This window comes from Artemia franciscana, chromosome 16 (genome assembly GCF_032884065.1).
Source record: "Artemia franciscana chromosome 16, ASM3288406v1, whole genome shotgun sequence".
NCBI classification, from domain to species: Eukaryota; Metazoa; Arthropoda; class Branchiopoda; order Anostraca; family Artemiidae; genus Artemia; species Artemia franciscana.
Genome location: NC_088878.1, coordinates 28,141,467 through 28,158,846, shown reverse-complemented (window position 1 = coordinate 28,158,846; position 17,380 = coordinate 28,141,467). Strand labels below are relative to the sequence as shown.

Genomic DNA, 17,380 nt, shown 5'->3' with positions numbered 1-17,380 from the left:
AAACACGACGTCACTCGACAGACAGACAGACAGACATAACCCACAAACAACTTATTTTTATATATATTTATTCATATTTTTTTAGTTTTCTTTTTCTCTTTTATTTTTCAGTTTTTTCCTTTTTTTTAGTTTTTAGTTTTTTTTAGTTTTTTACCTTTTTTTAGTTTTTTTTAGTTCTTTTAGTTTTTTAGCTTTTTTAGTTTTTTTATTAGTTTTTATTTTTTTTGTAGTTTTTGCCTTTTTTTATTTTTTTCAGTTTTTTTTTAGTTATTAGATTTTTACCTTTTTTTAGTTTTTTTTTAGTTTTTTAGCTTTTTTAGTTTTTTTTTCTTTTTAGTTTTTAGTTTTTTTTTGTTTTTTACCTTTTTTTAGTTTTTTTAGTTTTTTAGCTTTTTTAGTTTTTTTATTAGTTTTTAGTTTTTTTTTTAGTTTTTTCAGTTTTTTTTAGTTTTTAGTTTTTTACCTTTTTTTAGTTTTTTTTAGTTTTTTAGCTTTTTTAGTTTTTTTTTCTTTTTAGTTTTTTTTGTAGTTTTTACCTTTTTTAGTTTTTTTTCTTCTTTTGTATTAGTGTGAAATAATTCAGACGTCATATGCGGACAAACACGACGTCACTCGACAGACAGACAGACAGACATAACCCACAAACAACTTATTCTTATATATATTTATTCATATTTTTTTAGTTTTCTTTTTCTCTTTTATTTTTCAGTTTTTTCCTTTTTTTTAGTTTTTAGTTTTTTTTTAGTTTTTTACCTTTTTTTAGTTTTTTTTAGTTCTTTTAGTTTTTTAGCTTTTTTAGTTTTTTTATTAGTTTTTATTTTTTTTGTAGTTTTTGCCTTTTTTTATTTTTTTCAGTTTTTTTTTAGTTATTAGATTTTTACCTTTTTTTATTTTTTTTTAGTTTTTTAGCTTTTTTAGTTTTTTTTTCTTTTTAGTTTTTTTTGTAGTTTTTACCTTTTTTGGTTTTTTTCTTCTTTTGTATTAGTGTGAAATAATTCAGACGTCATAAGCGGACAAACATGACGTCACCTGATCCACGATCCACAGATCCACAGACAACTTATCTATCTATATATATATATATATATATATATATATATATATACTAGCTGTTGGGGTGGCGCTTCGCGCCACCCCAACACCTAGTTGGTGGGGCGCTTCGCGCCCCCCCAAGCCCCCCCGCGCGCGTAAGTCGTTACGCGCCATATTAGTTACGCGCCATTGTAGTTGTGTCCCTGTGTCCCACCTGTGAATATAGATAGATTTATATATGTGTTTCAAACTACGTAAAAATTGCGAATATACAACATTCTTGGCTTTCCCATTGTCTGTCCATATACAAAGCCGTATGTACTAATAATGACGTCATATGCAAACGCTCTTTTTACAAACAAACAAACATGCATACACACAACTCGTTTTTATATAGATAGATAGATAGATAGATACAATACAAATTAACTACGTAAAACTTGTGAATATACAACAGTCTTCGCTGTCCCATTGTCTGTGCGTATAAATAGATTGTCAGGTTTACCGACCCTCAAAGATGCAACATACAATTGTACATTGGTAAAGCAATCTGTATTAAGATCTATACCGCATTTTTCTAGTGATTGCCCTTGAGCTTTGTTGATGGTGGTTGCAAATGCTAATCGAATTGGGAATTGCAATCTTTTAAATTGAAAAAGCAGATCCGTTGGAATCATGGGAATGCGAGGAATAAGAACAGCCTCACCCTCATAAGGCCCTGTCAAGATTGTGGCATCTATTAGGTTTTCCATTGTTTTTTTTTTTTACGGCAAGTCGTCATTTATAACTGCATCTCGCAAATGAATGTATTGTTCAGAGCGGAGCTTGGTCTGATTCAGGCGGATATATAGCAAACGTTCTGATTCAATTTTAGCATACATATCCACGACAAATTGGTGAAACAATTCACGGCATTTTAAAATATAATTTTCTTCATCCTGCCGAATCATTAGTCTATAGGAATAATAATGCATTGCACTGCATTTCTTATTCATTTCTTTGTTAGTGGCTGGATTCATCAATTTAATATTAAAGTGATAGCCGTCGGCTCCATCCCAAAAAATGATAGGATATTGTAGGGCATCGTAGCATCGATGAATTTCAGCAATTCTTAACAACTGAGCGTTTCGCTTATGTAGAATAATATCTCGAGGTAAAAACTGATCACCGACCATAACGATTGCCACTTCGTCGATAGTCGGAGCATTGTATCTACGCACATGTTGGCCAGGAGGCGTTTTGTCAGCGGAAATAACAATTTTATGAGTATCAGTAGGCATCAAATCGATGGCTGTTTTGAACAGACGCACTAAATTATTATTTTCGTGGAAAAGATGTTGCAATTGGGAAACGATTGTCCTTTCAACGTTGGGAGAAATTTCACAACGTGCATTCAATTCAGAATTTCTATCACTGATGAAGTACAATTGTAAAAATTTATGATTCTCGCCTGAGAATGGTAGAAGGGACCCTGCTTTATGATAAATTTGCCCTTTTACTTTGAAAGTAGACATAAATTGATCTGGATTTTCGATTTGGGCTCCAAACGACGTCATTTGGAAACATGAGTTGTATTGTCTGATTTTTGACAAAAAACGCTTAGATTCTGACGTAGTTCCAGTAAGGAAAGTCTTCAATGGCTCTGGTGGTGCAGCCAATAGAGGAAGTTTAACTTTTCCTGAGGCGCAACACATTCCCATTGTTTCACCATTGAATTTCAAGGCCTTGCAATAGGGACAAATTTTAGACATTGTCCCGATTTGAACACATCTACTCAAGCTATAATCATCGACTGGGTTGTACCTGAATGCCAGGCGATAACTTTCAGATTGCTCTGATTCTTCGGCACGCTTTCTTTTCTTACTTTCTCTATCAGCAGCAAGCCTGATTTCTTGCTGTTCTTGTAATTCCTCGGCACGCTTTCTTTTCTTACTTTCTCTATCAGCAGCAAGCCTGATTTCTTGCTGTTCTTGTGATTCCTCGGCACGCTTTCTTTTCTTACTTTCTCTATCAGCAGCAAGCCTGATTTCTTGCTGTTCTTGTAATTCCTCGGCACGCCTTCTTTTTTCACATTCTCTTTTAGCAGCAAGTCTGCTTCTGCGTTGCTCTGGTAGTTCCTCGGCATGCTTTCTGTTCTTTCTTTCTCTATCAGCCTCAAGCCTGTTTCCCTGCTGGTCTTTTGATTCCTCGGTACGCCTTCTTTTTTCACTTTCTCTTTTAGCAGCAAGTCTGCTTCTGCGTTGCTCTGGTAGTTCCTCGGCATGCTTTCTGTTCTTTCTTTCTCTATCAGCCTCAAGCCTGTTTCCCTGCTGGTCTTTTGATTCCTCGGCACGCCTTCTTTTTTCACTTTCTCTTTTAGCAGTAAGTCTGCTTTCGCGTTGCTCTGGTAGTTCCTCGGCACGCTTTCTTTTCTGACTTTCTCTATCAGCAGCAAGTTTTTTGGCATAGACTCTTTGAGCATCTTCATCAGTCATTGTAAACTTAAACATTAATAGATTTCTACGCGAACATATGTCTTATATAACTTGAATGACGTCACCTTCAAAGCAAAAATGACGGCAACTAATTTCATGACGTCAGCCGAAACATGACGTCACCTGATCCACAGATCCACAGATCCACAGACAGACAGACAACTTATTTTTATATATATAGATATATATATATATATATAGATGGAGTAGTGTAGTAGCAGTAGTGGTAGCAGTACTAGTAGTGGTAATTGTAGTAGCAATACTAGCATTATAATGTTTCCTATTTGATCATCTCCCTTATCATTTCCTGAAAGTTCCAAATTAATATACCTAGTAATTCCATGAGTTACACCCTTTTGACAATCCGTAAACACATAATGTGTTTTGATTTAGTTCAACATTCCCCTCGTTATTCTTTGAAAGGGTATAACAGGATTATTCTGAAGGGGAATTCTCTGATTATTCTTTCTCAATAACATATACACTCAGCCCTTAACCTGAGGACTATGAGGAGGTTGACATCTCCAAAGACCTAATGATTGGACCTTCCAAAAACGCCGAACACAATAATTCTCTTAAAAATTTAACCTGATGCAATTTGAGAAATGATAGTCTTGACGGGACGGCTGGATGCCTTTCATTCGCTTTTGACTCTTAAAAAGGGTACAAGATCTTCCACATTGCAATCGAAAGTGCCCCAACCGATCCTTTTAACTATAATTTTCAAGTGCCCCACTAGCTGTGCTAAAAAAGGAAAGAAAGCGGCTGTCGATGCAGAATATCGCGCCTGGAGCCACTTTTCCTGTTTTCACACGCCAACAAATTTTCTTCGTTGTTTAGGCAAAGGGACAGTTAGTTTCTTGTATAGGAAATTGAACAAGGCGGTTCTAAAAGTGTACTCCTTTTTTTGATCTTACTCTAGTTTTAGGAGTTACGGGTAGTTGTATTTCTTTGTATGGGACCTTTCTGTCTCTTACTAGGTCGCAGGCTACTGCTGCAACCCGGATGATCGTATCTTACTTGGCTGCTAGCTATCACTCCAACCCAGATAAAAGCAGAATATCTTGGTGGCAGCCGCTTATCTTAATTTTCAAGCCAATATATTTCCCTTGTTGTTCCAAGTCAAGGGACGGTAAGTTTCCCATATAGAGGCTTCAGACTATGTGGTTCTAATAGTGCACTTCTTATTTTGACCTGATTGTTTTTAGAAGTTATGGGTTATTATATTTCTTAGTACTGGACATGATCGTCTCTTACTAGGTTACTAGCTACCGCTATAGCCCGGATCGATTACTAGGCTTCAGCTATATCCGATGAAACTTATGTAACTCCCATTTACAGTGAGCTATATCGATCCTTTATGTAAACTTTTTTCGAAACACTTTAATCAAATTTTGATTACTATGGGCTGTGGTTTGTCACTTATTAAGATGCAGCAACTGCTGTAACAATGACAAACTTACATAAACACCATTTATAAAGAACTATAGACCGATCCTTTATGTAGAACCTGATTAAAAGCAGGAAAAAGCCTAATGCTTTTTCTTTGAAATAGTACGAGACGAACTTCAAAGAATTAGGTAGCTTACCAAGTTCGATATATACAATAGTTTTTTCTTCTCCTGATCGTCTTTTAATATAACGTCTGTTACTAAGTCTCTAGCTACCGCTACAACCAGCATAATGTAATTACTAGGTTGCTAGGTACTGTTACCACCTGGATATTCTTATCTCTATTACTATGGTTTAAAATTCGTCTTTTACTGTAAAATGAGTCATTAAACAGCTCTCTATTATGATGATTATTCATTTACGATTATGATGTCATTCATCAATCTTGAACATAAAAATACAGTTTTTTCGAATAAAATGATTTTATATAGAAAATTGTTTCTGATAAATACAAAAGTTTTCTAGATACAGCAATTTTCTTTAAAATGAGCCATTAAACACCTCCCTATTATGTTTTATTGCCCCGCTAGCTGCGGAGAAAAAAAAAAAAAACAGGAAAAAAACAAACCTGCTGTCGCGGCGAGATATTGAAGCTCAAGCAAATTTTCTTGTTTTTCAAGCCAACGTATTTTCTTTGTTGTTAAAGTCAAGGAGCAGTTAGTTTCGTATGAAGGTTATTAGACAAGGCGGATCTAATAGCATACTTGGTTTTTTGATCTGATGCTAATTTTTACACCTATGGCCTATTTTATTTTTACTATGAGGCGTGATCGTGATCCTCTAAAGTTCATACAACTACCCTTTTTACCCTTTTACAAGGTGTAAAGATCACCTTGTTATGGGATCTTTGGACTTTTGTTTTGAACAAATAGCTATAAAATTTCCCTCAGAAGCATTTGGGAGAAATATACCGTAGGGGGGGGAGGGGAGGGGTTGTAACTTTCCAATCACTTTAACTCTTAAAAAGGGCACTAGAGCTTCAGATTTCCAATCCAATGAGTCCCCTCAGAAGTTTATACGACCGCCCTTTCCATTTAAACCTTATACGCCCCAGGGGCATAATTTCACACCCTTGCCCTGAGGACCATAAGGGTTGTCACTTCAAATACATGATTACTGTACCTTTTCACTATGCTGAACAAAATGGTTATCTTAAAATTTTTAATGGATGTACTTGGGGAGTTGATGGGCGTAAGGGAGTGGGGTTGGTTGCCCTCCACTCACTGTAAACTATTAAAAAGGGAATTAGGTGTTGCAATGTCCAATCGGATGAGCCCCCTTCGAAGTTTCTACGACAACTCCTTCTATTCGAACTGCCCTGGTCTAAAACAAAAAAAAGAGGGAGCTGCCTTCCGATCACTTTCTTATAAAAAAAAAAGCGCTAGACTTTTGATTACAAGTCTAATGAGCCCCCTCCGAAGTTTATACGACCACCCTTTCTATAAAAACTATGTTCCCCTAGGGCATAACTTACAACCCCTGCCCTGAGAAAGGGGGGGGGGGCTATCCTCCTCAAAGACATAATTTCCGGACACTTCAACAACACTGAACAAAATGGCTATCTCAAAATTATGATTGGATGGGTTTAGGGAAATGATGGGCTTAAGGAGGCTGGTTGCCCTCCAAGCTCGAAATAAAGATTGTTTTAAGTCAGGTGAAAATTATTTTCTTAGCTTAAGAAGGCATGGCGGCATCAGCCCTACTCTTCATGGTCTCTGCTCGTTTCGAGTTTGACTCAGTTATTTATACTAATTGTATTGCGAGAGCAACACTTTGGTTTTGTCCTTTTTTTTTTCCTATGCCGCCAATGTCGTCTTATTCCTGGAACTGGTAAGGATCTAACCTGTGCGGTTTTTACGGAAAGTGTGAACCTCAGGCTGGATTGATGAATATGGCATTACTTTTGGAAAGCTCCACAGAACTCTTGCCTGGGGCCAAAAAGGATGGTCTTTGCTTGTCCACGAGCCAGAGCCTATGGTGTGCGAAATGAAGTGCAGTTATGTAGCCTATGTCAGAGAGGAGTATCTGAAGTTGTGCAGCCAAGCTTTCGTTTCATCAAACCATGTTTCTGCTTTCGAGTGGAAATGAAGATGGAATAAAATCTGTAAGTGTTAAATATATGCGGGAGTTACCTGGCCCCACAGCCAATATATCTTCTTTGAATGATAAATAGAAAAATTTACAGAAGCAAAAAAGCGGCATTTTCCCACGGGCCCGAGTGCTGCCGTGATTTTCGCTTGGTTTATCATTTGTTTTTTTGGACTTGGGATTGAGTTAAAGAAATGTTATCAGATGTACCTGTTAAACTTTAAAAGTTCTGTCATTGCTAAAGAAATTGGAGCTTATCCTTTGCTCCTTTCTAAGTGGTGACGTTAGAAAGTTGGCTTACGGCAAAAAAACAACTTTTGAACTAAGACAGATAGAATATTTTTTTCGACGGCAATCGATAGCTCTTGATGAGCTGATCAAAGTATATGTCATCCATTTTTTGGTACAAAAATTCCTTCATGAGATATACTAGTTTGAAAGTTTCAAGGGTTTGACAAGTTCAGTAGTAGGGTACACACTGAAACCAAAAATAAGCCAATACCAATTGTGAGACGTGTGGGGGACTTGTAAGGAAAGGTCGGCTGTTAGCTCATAATCATCTTCGGCAGGTAGGGGTTTGCAAATTTCGCTATTTGGTGTACCTATTATTTGCTTCCAGTGTATTTGATGGTAAGACCGAGTTGGTTCCAGTGGTAAGACATGTAGGGGACTTGTAAGTCATCTGTTAGGCTACAATCATCTTTAGTGAAGAGAGGTTTTTAACTTTTCTAGTTGGCGTAGTCTACCCATACTCACTGTAACCTAGAATTAAGTGTTTACGCAGCGGGTACAAACGATAACGTAAAACAACGAGGCAGTTTCCTAATAATTAATAGAGTGTCATCTATGGTATTTTGATCCTGAAAAGCTACGGATAGCTTTATAATACCAACTAGATTATATAAGATATTGTTCCAAATCTTGATCCGTCACGATGTCTACGATTGAAAAGGATGAAGTTCAACTGCCTGCAAAGTCAATTTAGTCCCTTCTTTCGATATTCTTTTGTTATTGTTTTTTTTTCAACGCTGAGGAATAGCCTTTGATCATGTGATTACTTATCCCGTTCTTCTTTGAACATAACGTTTTAAAAGCTTCGATAGGCTGACAACTTCAGCGTTTAGCCGATAGCAAAGAAACAAAACCAAAGTTTTGCTCTCGCAACACTTTATTTTGCGAAGCCGGACAAAGGTTGCCGCAACACTTCACGTTGCTCAGGCAACGTAGGTCTAATTTATGCTCGTTCTCGGGTTTGTTTTATTTATTGGTGGTTATTATTGGTTTGCGCTTGAAAAATTAAGAATCAGTGAAGAAGCAATTAAGAATCGTTAAGAATCAGGCTTATAGACAACTAATAACGCTGTACAGTTTATAATTTCATATAACAGAGTGTATTATGAGAGTAGAAATTGGTTTTAGTGTCGTCAAAAAATTTACCAGAGCCATCTAGAGTTTGGCCTTTCTTGCATTTTTTTTTCAAACTCCACTATTGTGTTTTTATCGTTTTATGAACAAGGCGTCCTAGCTAAGTGGTTTGGAGCGCTGTTTTCTAGAGCCTTTGTCTGAGAGGATGCGGTTCGAATCCTGATGTGCTCAATTATTTAGTTTGGGACAGGAGTCAGTGGCGTGACTCTGTAAGCCTAGCCTTCACCAACTCACCACCAACTCGTTTTATGAACCTCAATAACGCTAATAGCGATGTATTACTTTTTGTTATTAGTGTTTTAGGAACTGAGAACAGACGGCTATTACTACAATAATTTTGCAATTATGTAAATTTTTCTTCATTATTACACTAAAGGATAGCTTATTGAGGTGTGTTTTATTTTCATAAAAACTAATAATCTAAATGATCCTCCTAAAGTACATACAACCATCTTTATATCTATATATATCTATTAATATAAAAATAAGTTGTTTGTCGACTGACGTCATGTTTGTCCACTGACGTCATTATAAGGATTGAGCATTATGACATCATGTTTGTATTTTGTATGATTGTATATGACGTCAAAAGTCTGTATATGACGTCAAAGGGTTTGTATATGACGTCATTATAAGTATATAAGAAGGCGTTTCAAAGAGAAATTTTTAGTATAGATCTTAAAATGACAGAAGAAACAGCCGAGGAAGCTGCTCAAAGAGTTAATTAAAAGAGAAATTTTAGTATAAATCCTACAATGGAAGAAGAAACAGCCGAGGAAGCTACTCAAAGAGTTAGCGCGGCTCAAAGAGAAATAACCAAAGGAAAGCGTGCCGAGGAAGCTGCTCAAAGAGTTAATTCAAAGAGAAGTTTAAGTATAAATCCTTCAATGGCAGAAGAAACAGCCGAGGAAGCTGCTCAAAGAGTTAATGCCAAAAGGCTTGCGGCTAAAGAACGCAAAACCTCGCAGTTAGATTAAATCAACCTGGACAGCGAGAATCAAAACGAATCAAAACTGAAAATGATAGTGATGATGATTGGGTTTGGGATTTTGACTTGGATAAGGTCAACATAACCTACCAGATTTTAGTTAAAAAACAAAGGTTCGGCGATATGTATTTCATAGTGACGAAAGACAAGCCAAGGTAAAACAAACCAAACAACTTGAAAGTGATACTGATGATTAAAAAAACGACATCGAAAGGACTATCGAAATCGCAGAAGAAACAGCCGAGGAAGCTGTTCAAAGAGTCAATTCAAAGATAAATTTTAGTATAAATCCTACAATGGCAGTAGAAACAGCCGAGGAAGCGACTCAAAGAGTTAATGCCAAAAGGCTTGCGGCTAAAAGAGAAAGTAAGAAAAGAAAGCGTGCCGATGAAAACAGGCTTGAGGTTCAAAGAGAAATTACCAAAAAAAAAATCACGTGTCAAAACTGAAAATGATAGTGATGATGATTGGGTTTGGAATTTTGACTTGGATAAGGTCATCAATGCCTACCAGATTTTAGTTAAAAAAACAAAGGTTTGGCGATATGTATTTCATAGTGACGAAAGACAAGCCAAGGTAAAACAAACCAAACAACTTGAAAGTGATACTGATGATTAAAAAAACGACATCGAAAGGACTATCGAAATCGCAGAAGAAACAGCCGAGGAAGCTGTTCAAAGAGTCAATTCAAAGATAAATTTTAGTATAAATCCTACAATGGCAGTAGAAACAGCCGAGGAAGCGACTCAAAGAGTTAATGCCAAAAGGCTTGCGGCTAAAAGAGAAAGTAAGAAAAGAAAGCGTGCCGATGAAAACAGGCTTGAGGTTCAAAGAGAAATTACCAAAAAAAAAAATCACGTGTCAAAACTGAAAATGATAGTGATGATGATTGGGTTTGGGATTTTGACTTGGATAAGGTCATCAATGCCTACCAGATTTTAGTTAAAAAAACAAAGGTTCGGCGATATGTATTTTATAGTGACGAAAGACAAGCCAAGGTAAAACAAACCAAACAACTTGAAAGTGATACCGATGATTAAAAAAACGACGTTGAAAGGACTATCAAAATGGCAGAAGAAACAGCCAAGGAAGCTGCTCAAAGAGTTAATTCAAAGAGAAATTTTAGCATAAATCCTACAATGGCAGTAGAAACAGCCAAGGAAGCGACTCAGAGTTAATGTCAAAAGGCTTGCGGCTAAAAGAGAAAGTAAGAAAAGCAAGCGTACCGATGAAAACAGGCTTGAGACTCAAAGAGAAATTACCAAAAAAATCATACCGAGGAATCACATGAACAACGTGACAGGATTACGGCTCAAAGAGATAATGCCAAAAGAAAGCGTGCCGAGGAATCACCACCAGAGCCATTGAAGACTTTAAGACGTTACAGACCAGGACACCAGGACACAAGGAATATAAATGACGACCGGGACACTCAAAGAGATATTACAGACCGGGACACAAATGACGACCAGGACACAGGGAATATAAATGACGACCAGAACACAGGGACACAACTACAAAGGGGACACCGGAAGGGAAAAGGGGGATATATAAATGACGACGGGGACACAGGGAACATTCGATTAGCAATCACCATCAACAAAGCTCAAGGGCAATCATTAGAAAAATGCGGTATAGATCTGAATACGGATTTTTTTTTCCCCATGGACAATTATATGTTGCATGTTCAAGAGTCGGTAAACCTGACAATCTATTTATATGCACAGACAATGGGACAGCGAAGAATGTTGTATATTCGCAAGTTTTATGTAGTTAAAAACATATATATATATATATATCTATCTATATTCACAGGTGGGACACAGGGACACAACTACAATGGTGCGTAACTAATATGGCGCGTAACGACTTACGCACGCGAGGGGGATTGGGGGGGGGGGGGGATCGAAGCGCCCCCTCCAACTAGGTGTTGGTGTAACACGTTGGCCTAACAGCTAGTCATTAAAAATTAGTTCTGAATGATATTCACGAAAAGAGTCAGAAAAAGGTGATATATGAAATTCAAAAAATTGATTCCTGAATCATAACTTTCTAAGAGAAAGTGGGTTTTTTCCTGTAAATACTAAGTGTCGTACATGGCTCCTAAAAACTTCGAAATTTGAACTGGAAGTGGTCAACCCAATGACGATTTACAACACACAAAATGAGTAAAATACCTTATTAATGCACAGAGTAGCCACAGGCCAGCGCTGCAGTTTAAAAGTGCCTTGGACCCAGGCGGCTTTGTGCCTATGATAATTATTTTCATAAGCTATTAATTATTTCATTATAAATTATTATTATTATTAATTATATTATTAATTATTATTAATATATATTATTAAAAATATCAATTTTATTATTTATTATATTATTAAAATATGTATTAATTATATTATTTTATTAATTATATTATTTGATTATATTAAATTATTATTTATATTTATATTATATAATTATATTAGTAAATAATACTATCAGTATAATTAATTAATTATATTTAACTTATGTTTATATTATATTTAATTATATAACTTATTAATTATATTATTAAAATATATATTATTAATTCTTATTAATTATTATTCATTATTAATTACTTCACAATTAATACTGTTAAATGAACCATCTTGCCTTTTCAGTGTCACACCTGTGGAAAGATGTTTGTGTCACCAAAGTTTTTAAATTCTCATTTAATTAGAAAGCATAGACTTGAAAGTGAAACTGATGAAAATAAGGATTTTGATGAAAAAGAGGTAAACGAACTGAAAAATGCATTGCTGGCAACGAGGAATGAACTTGAGAAAGAAAAGGAAGCATCAAATGACCTTATTCAACAGGTAAATGGGTTTTCTTGTTCTCTGTCGTTTAGACAATTTCCACAGGCTCTTGAGAGCTGATCTTCCATAATCAGCTAAAACACTCATCAGAGCACACTGCAGTCAAACTTTTTTCAAGTTATCAAACAAGTTTTATATAGTAAACCCATTAATCGCGAGGGTATTTTGCACCAGATTTTGTGCAATTGGTGCATTTTGCACCAATTTGCACCAGGTGTGAAGTTAATATTATATTCTTTTTAATATATTCTATTAGTCATATCAGTCTATCTGTACCGCTATTTTATGTATTAGTTCTTCTTCTTCTTCTTCTTCTTTTGTCAAAGATTTTTCCAAAGGGTAGGGGGCATTCTTTTTACAAAAAACTTTGAATAACAAATCCAAAATTTGTTTATTTACGTTTTTGTTACTTTTTTAATGAGCCGGACAAAAATTCGGGGTGGGGCTAACCCACTTTATGTAATTACCACTTTATATATGGTAATTACAAGAAATGTGGTTCAATCCCGCTTTCTAGGGCTATAATAAAAGAAAGTTTTCAGATGGCTAGGCCACGTTCTCTGGATGAAGAAAGACAGATTGCCGAAGATTGTCCTTTTTGGCCAACCGTCTGGGGCTACACGGAAAGCAGGTCGTCCTCGTCTGGGTTGGGAGGATGTCTTAAATAAAGTTTAAAGGAAATGGGAACTTCCTGGGAGGGTGTAAAGAGGGAGGCTTTGAAGAGATTAGGTTGGAGGAGGAGCGTGCGTAACTGTGTTGGCCTCAGGTGGCTTGGTGCTGCAGTGAGTTATTATTAGTAGCAGTAGTAGTAGTTTATATGGTAAACCCATTAATCATGAGGGCGTTTTTTGGTCACCAAAACTATCACGCAGCTGGTTCTTAACTGGTAAACTAAAAAGTATGAACATTATTAGGAACAATCAGTAGATTCTAAGGTAGATCAGTAGATTTTCTGATACCCAAAAAAATGGTATTAGCCAATCAGTAGATTCTACGGTAGACATATATATATATATATATATATATATATATATATATATATATATATATATATATATATATATATATATATGTGGTAAAATTCTAGAAAACCAGTTATTCCGTGCTTGCCCATGTGCCAGACCTGTGGGCAACTCCGCAATAGACTTCTTCCAAAATGTCTTAAGCATTATATGGATATATATATTTCTGTATCGTAGTTTGGCTTTAAAAAGACCTTTTCCACAGTTGCATCCCGTCCCATTAATTGGGGTCCTATAGACGTGACTGACAATACCCTGATGGCTTCTTTTTTATGGCTATACGATTGCTGGTTATAATTAACTTGGACACCAATGGTCACCAAGGACTTTGTAAAATGGGAATTAATTTTTCGAAAATATTACCCAGGTGACAATTCTAAGGGAAAAAAACATATTGGATAAGTTTTTAAAGGTTTATTTTACTAACAATTATTGAGCTATTTAGTAAATATAGATAAAATTCAGTTATGTAACCAAAACAAGGTTAACATGTGATTTTAGGAGAATCAGTTGCGTAGAGTTTCAATCGATCCAGGATAGTTTATTCAATTCTAAGACTTAAAATGCAAAATTATAATCCTATTATTCACCACAGAAGTAATTTTTGTGGGTAAAAAAAATCACTATAGGAAGTTAAGAAATACAAATTTAAAACTTCTGATCGAAGTATTTCATGGGCAATATAATAATTTGGCACATAATGCCGAAATCATTTTCTTTAATTTATTTAATTATTGGTTTAGATTGAAGGGTGTGTTTTATTTATAAATTTTATGTTGGTATTCACCAAGTGACATATAGCGATCGCAAATTCTGTCGGTCCGTCTGTCGGTCCCGGTTTTGCTAGTTTAGGCACTTCCAGATAAGCTAGGACGGTGAAATTTGGCAGGCGAATCAGGGACCAGATCATATTAAATTAGAAATAGTTGTTCCCTGATTCGACCATTCGAGGGGGGGGGGGGGTGGGTGGGATGGTTAATTTGGAAAAATTAGTAAAAATGAGGTATTTTTAACTTACGAACAGGTGATCGGATCTTAATCAAATCTGAAATTTAGAAGAATATCGTGTCTCAGAGCTCTTATTTTAAATTGCAACCGGATCCGGTGACATTGGAATGAGTTGGAGGGGAAAACCTAAAATCTTGGAAAACCCTTAGAGTGGAGGATCGGGATGAAACTTAGTCGGAAAAGTAAGCACAAGTTCTGATGCGTGATTGACATAACCGGAACGGATCCGCTCTCTTTGGCTGAGTCGGAGGGAGGGTTGATTCTGAAAAATTAGAAAAAATTAGATATTTCTAACTTACGAAGGAGTGATTGGATCTTAATGAAATTTCATATTTAGAAGGACCTCGTAACTCAGATATCTTATATCTTGGATATCGGGGGTGGGTGGTGGAAATCTTGGAAAAGGCTTAGAGTGGAGAGATCAGGATGAAAATTGGTGGGAAGAACAAACACAAGTCCAAGATACGTGATTGACATAACCGGACTGGATCTGCTCTCTTTGGGGGAGTTGGGGTGGGGGAATTCGGAAAAATTAGAACAAATGAGGTATTTGTATTTTACGAGCGGGTGACCAGATCTTAATGAAATGATATTTAGAAGGATCTTATGTTCTATTGGTCTCATTTTAAATCCCGACCAGATCGGCGGGGAAAAGCGGAAATCTTGGAAATCATGAAAATTGAGGTATCTTCATCTTACAAATGGGTGATTGGATCTTAATGAAACTTGATGTATAGAAAGATCATATGTCTCAGATGCTTTATTTTCAATTTGAATCGGATCTGGGAACATGGGGTTCGAGGGGGGAAACAGAAATCTTAGAAACCGGAAATCTTGTGAAACGCTTAGAGTGGAGATATCAGGGTGAAACTTGATGGGAAGAATAAGCACAAGTTCTAAATACGTATATTGACATAATTGGAACGGATTTGCTCTCCTTAGGCGAGTTGGGGGGGTAGGGTGTTAATTCGGAAAAATTAGAAAAATTTAGGTATTTTTAACTTAAGAACGGGTGACCGGATCTTAATGAAATTTGATATTTAGATGGAACTCATGTCTCAAAGCCTGCATTTTAAATATCGACCAGATCTGGTGACATTGGGGGGAAACCAGAAATCTTGGTAAACGCTTAGAGTTGAGAGATCGGGATGAAACGTGGTGGGTAGAATAAGAAATTGTGGTAGATACGTTATTGAGGTGACCGGATTGGATCCGCTCTCCTTGGGGGAGTTAGGGGGGTCCAGTGCTTTGGCGAGTTTGGTGCTTCTGGACGTGCTAGGATGATGAAAATTGGTAGGCGTTTCAGGGACCTGCACAAATTGATTTGATAAAGTCGTTTTCCGAAATTTGACCATCTGGAAGGCTGAAGGGAGAGGAGAAATCAGAAAAATGAGGTATTTTTAACTTACGAAAGGGTGATCGGATCTTAATGAATTTTAATATTTAGAAGGACCTTGTGTCTCAGAGCTCTTATTTTAAATCCCGACCGGCATCAAACCTCTGATTTTCCTTTTAAATCAATTATTGATTCTTAAAATTTTGCTAGAGCTCATGCCAAATGAGCTCTTGGCTCTTCCGACCTCGTCACAAGTGCCATTTGAGCTCTTAGCTCTTGTTGATTGCTTTAACTATAGCCATGAAACGGTTTTAGTTTTGATAAATATCATGTTATATCATATTTCTGTAAAGCGATTAAAGGACACTTATTTTGATCAACGATGAATTTGCGTCACTTGGGCTCGTTAGATCACAGATAAACTCGAATCATTTGGACTCGATGAGTTGGTCCACAGATAAATTGGGATGATTTGGACTTGTTAACTTGAATCACAGATATATTTTAGAGCTATTGAACTCGTTAACTTGGATCACAGATTAATTTAGATCATTTGGAGTCGTTAACTTGGATCATAGATAAATTTGGATCATTTGGACTCTTTAGCTTGGTTCACTGAGAAATTTAGATCATTTGGGCTAGTTTAATTGGATCTCAGATAAATTTATATCATTTGGACTTCTTAACTGAGATCACAGGTAAATTTGGAACTTACTAACTATAGTTCATTTGAACTCGTTAACTTGGGTCACAGATAAATTTAGATCATTTGGAATGGTTTTGTTTGATCACAGATGAATTTAGATCATTTGAATTCGTTTAATAGGATCAAAGATAAATTGAGATCACTTGGACTCCTTAAATTGGATCACGGACACTTTTGGATCATCTGGACTCGATAACTTGGATCACAGATAAATTCGGATCATTTGGACTTGTTAACTTGGATCACAGGTAAATTCTGACCATTTGGACTGGATAACTTGAATTACAGATAGAATCCGATCATTTGAACTAGTTAACTTTGATCACAGATAAATTCGGATCATTTGGACTCGACAACTTGAATCACAGATAAATTCGGATCGTTTGGACTGATAATTGGATCACCGATAAATTCGGATCATTTGAATAAGATTACTTGGATCACAGATAAATTCGAATCATTTGGACTCGACAACTTCAATGACATATAAAAACGAACCTTTGGACTCGATAACTTGGATCACAGATAAACTTGGATCGTTTGGACTCTAACTTGAACCACACTAAACTTGGATCATTTTGACTCTTTGTCTTGGATCACAGATAAATTTTGATCATTTGGACTCGTCAACTAGGATCACAGGTAAATTCAGATCATTTGGACTCGCTAACTTGAATGACAGATAAATTTGGATCATATGGACTCGTTAACTTGGATCACAGATAAATTGGGATTATTTGGACTCGTTAAGTTGGATCACAGATGAAAATAGTCAAATCAGAATCATTGTTTTGATTTTACCAATGAATCTAAGTGTGAAAGAGTCCAGACCTGGGGGGGGGGTCGAAAACACTTGTCTGCCTTTTTTAGGGAAAGGGCCTACTGTCCATGTAGCAGGGGTAGGCCCCCCCATTTGAGTAGTATGTGTAAGTATGATGGACTCGCTATATCTTTGGTAGACTTTTCTTGCCAAACTTAAATTAGATAATTAATTAAAATCAATTCAATT

The 17,380-nt window shown here is 36.2% G+C and overlaps 1 protein-coding gene across 1 annotated transcript in view; it reads left to right on the top strand.

The window, feature by feature from the left end:
* Positions 1–9,358: 9,358 nt before the first annotated feature.
* The window catches only part of LOC136036813 (protein timeless-like), a 43,524-nt gene continuing 35,502 nt past the window's right edge, over positions 9,359–17,380 (top strand). Inside the window, exons 1-2 of the mRNA XM_065719144.1 lie at positions 9,359–9,438; positions 12,161–12,299. Coding sequence (XP_065575216.1) covers positions 9,359–9,438; positions 12,161–12,299 — 219 coding nt within the window. The remainder of the gene's footprint in view (positions 9,439–12,160; positions 12,300–17,380) is intronic.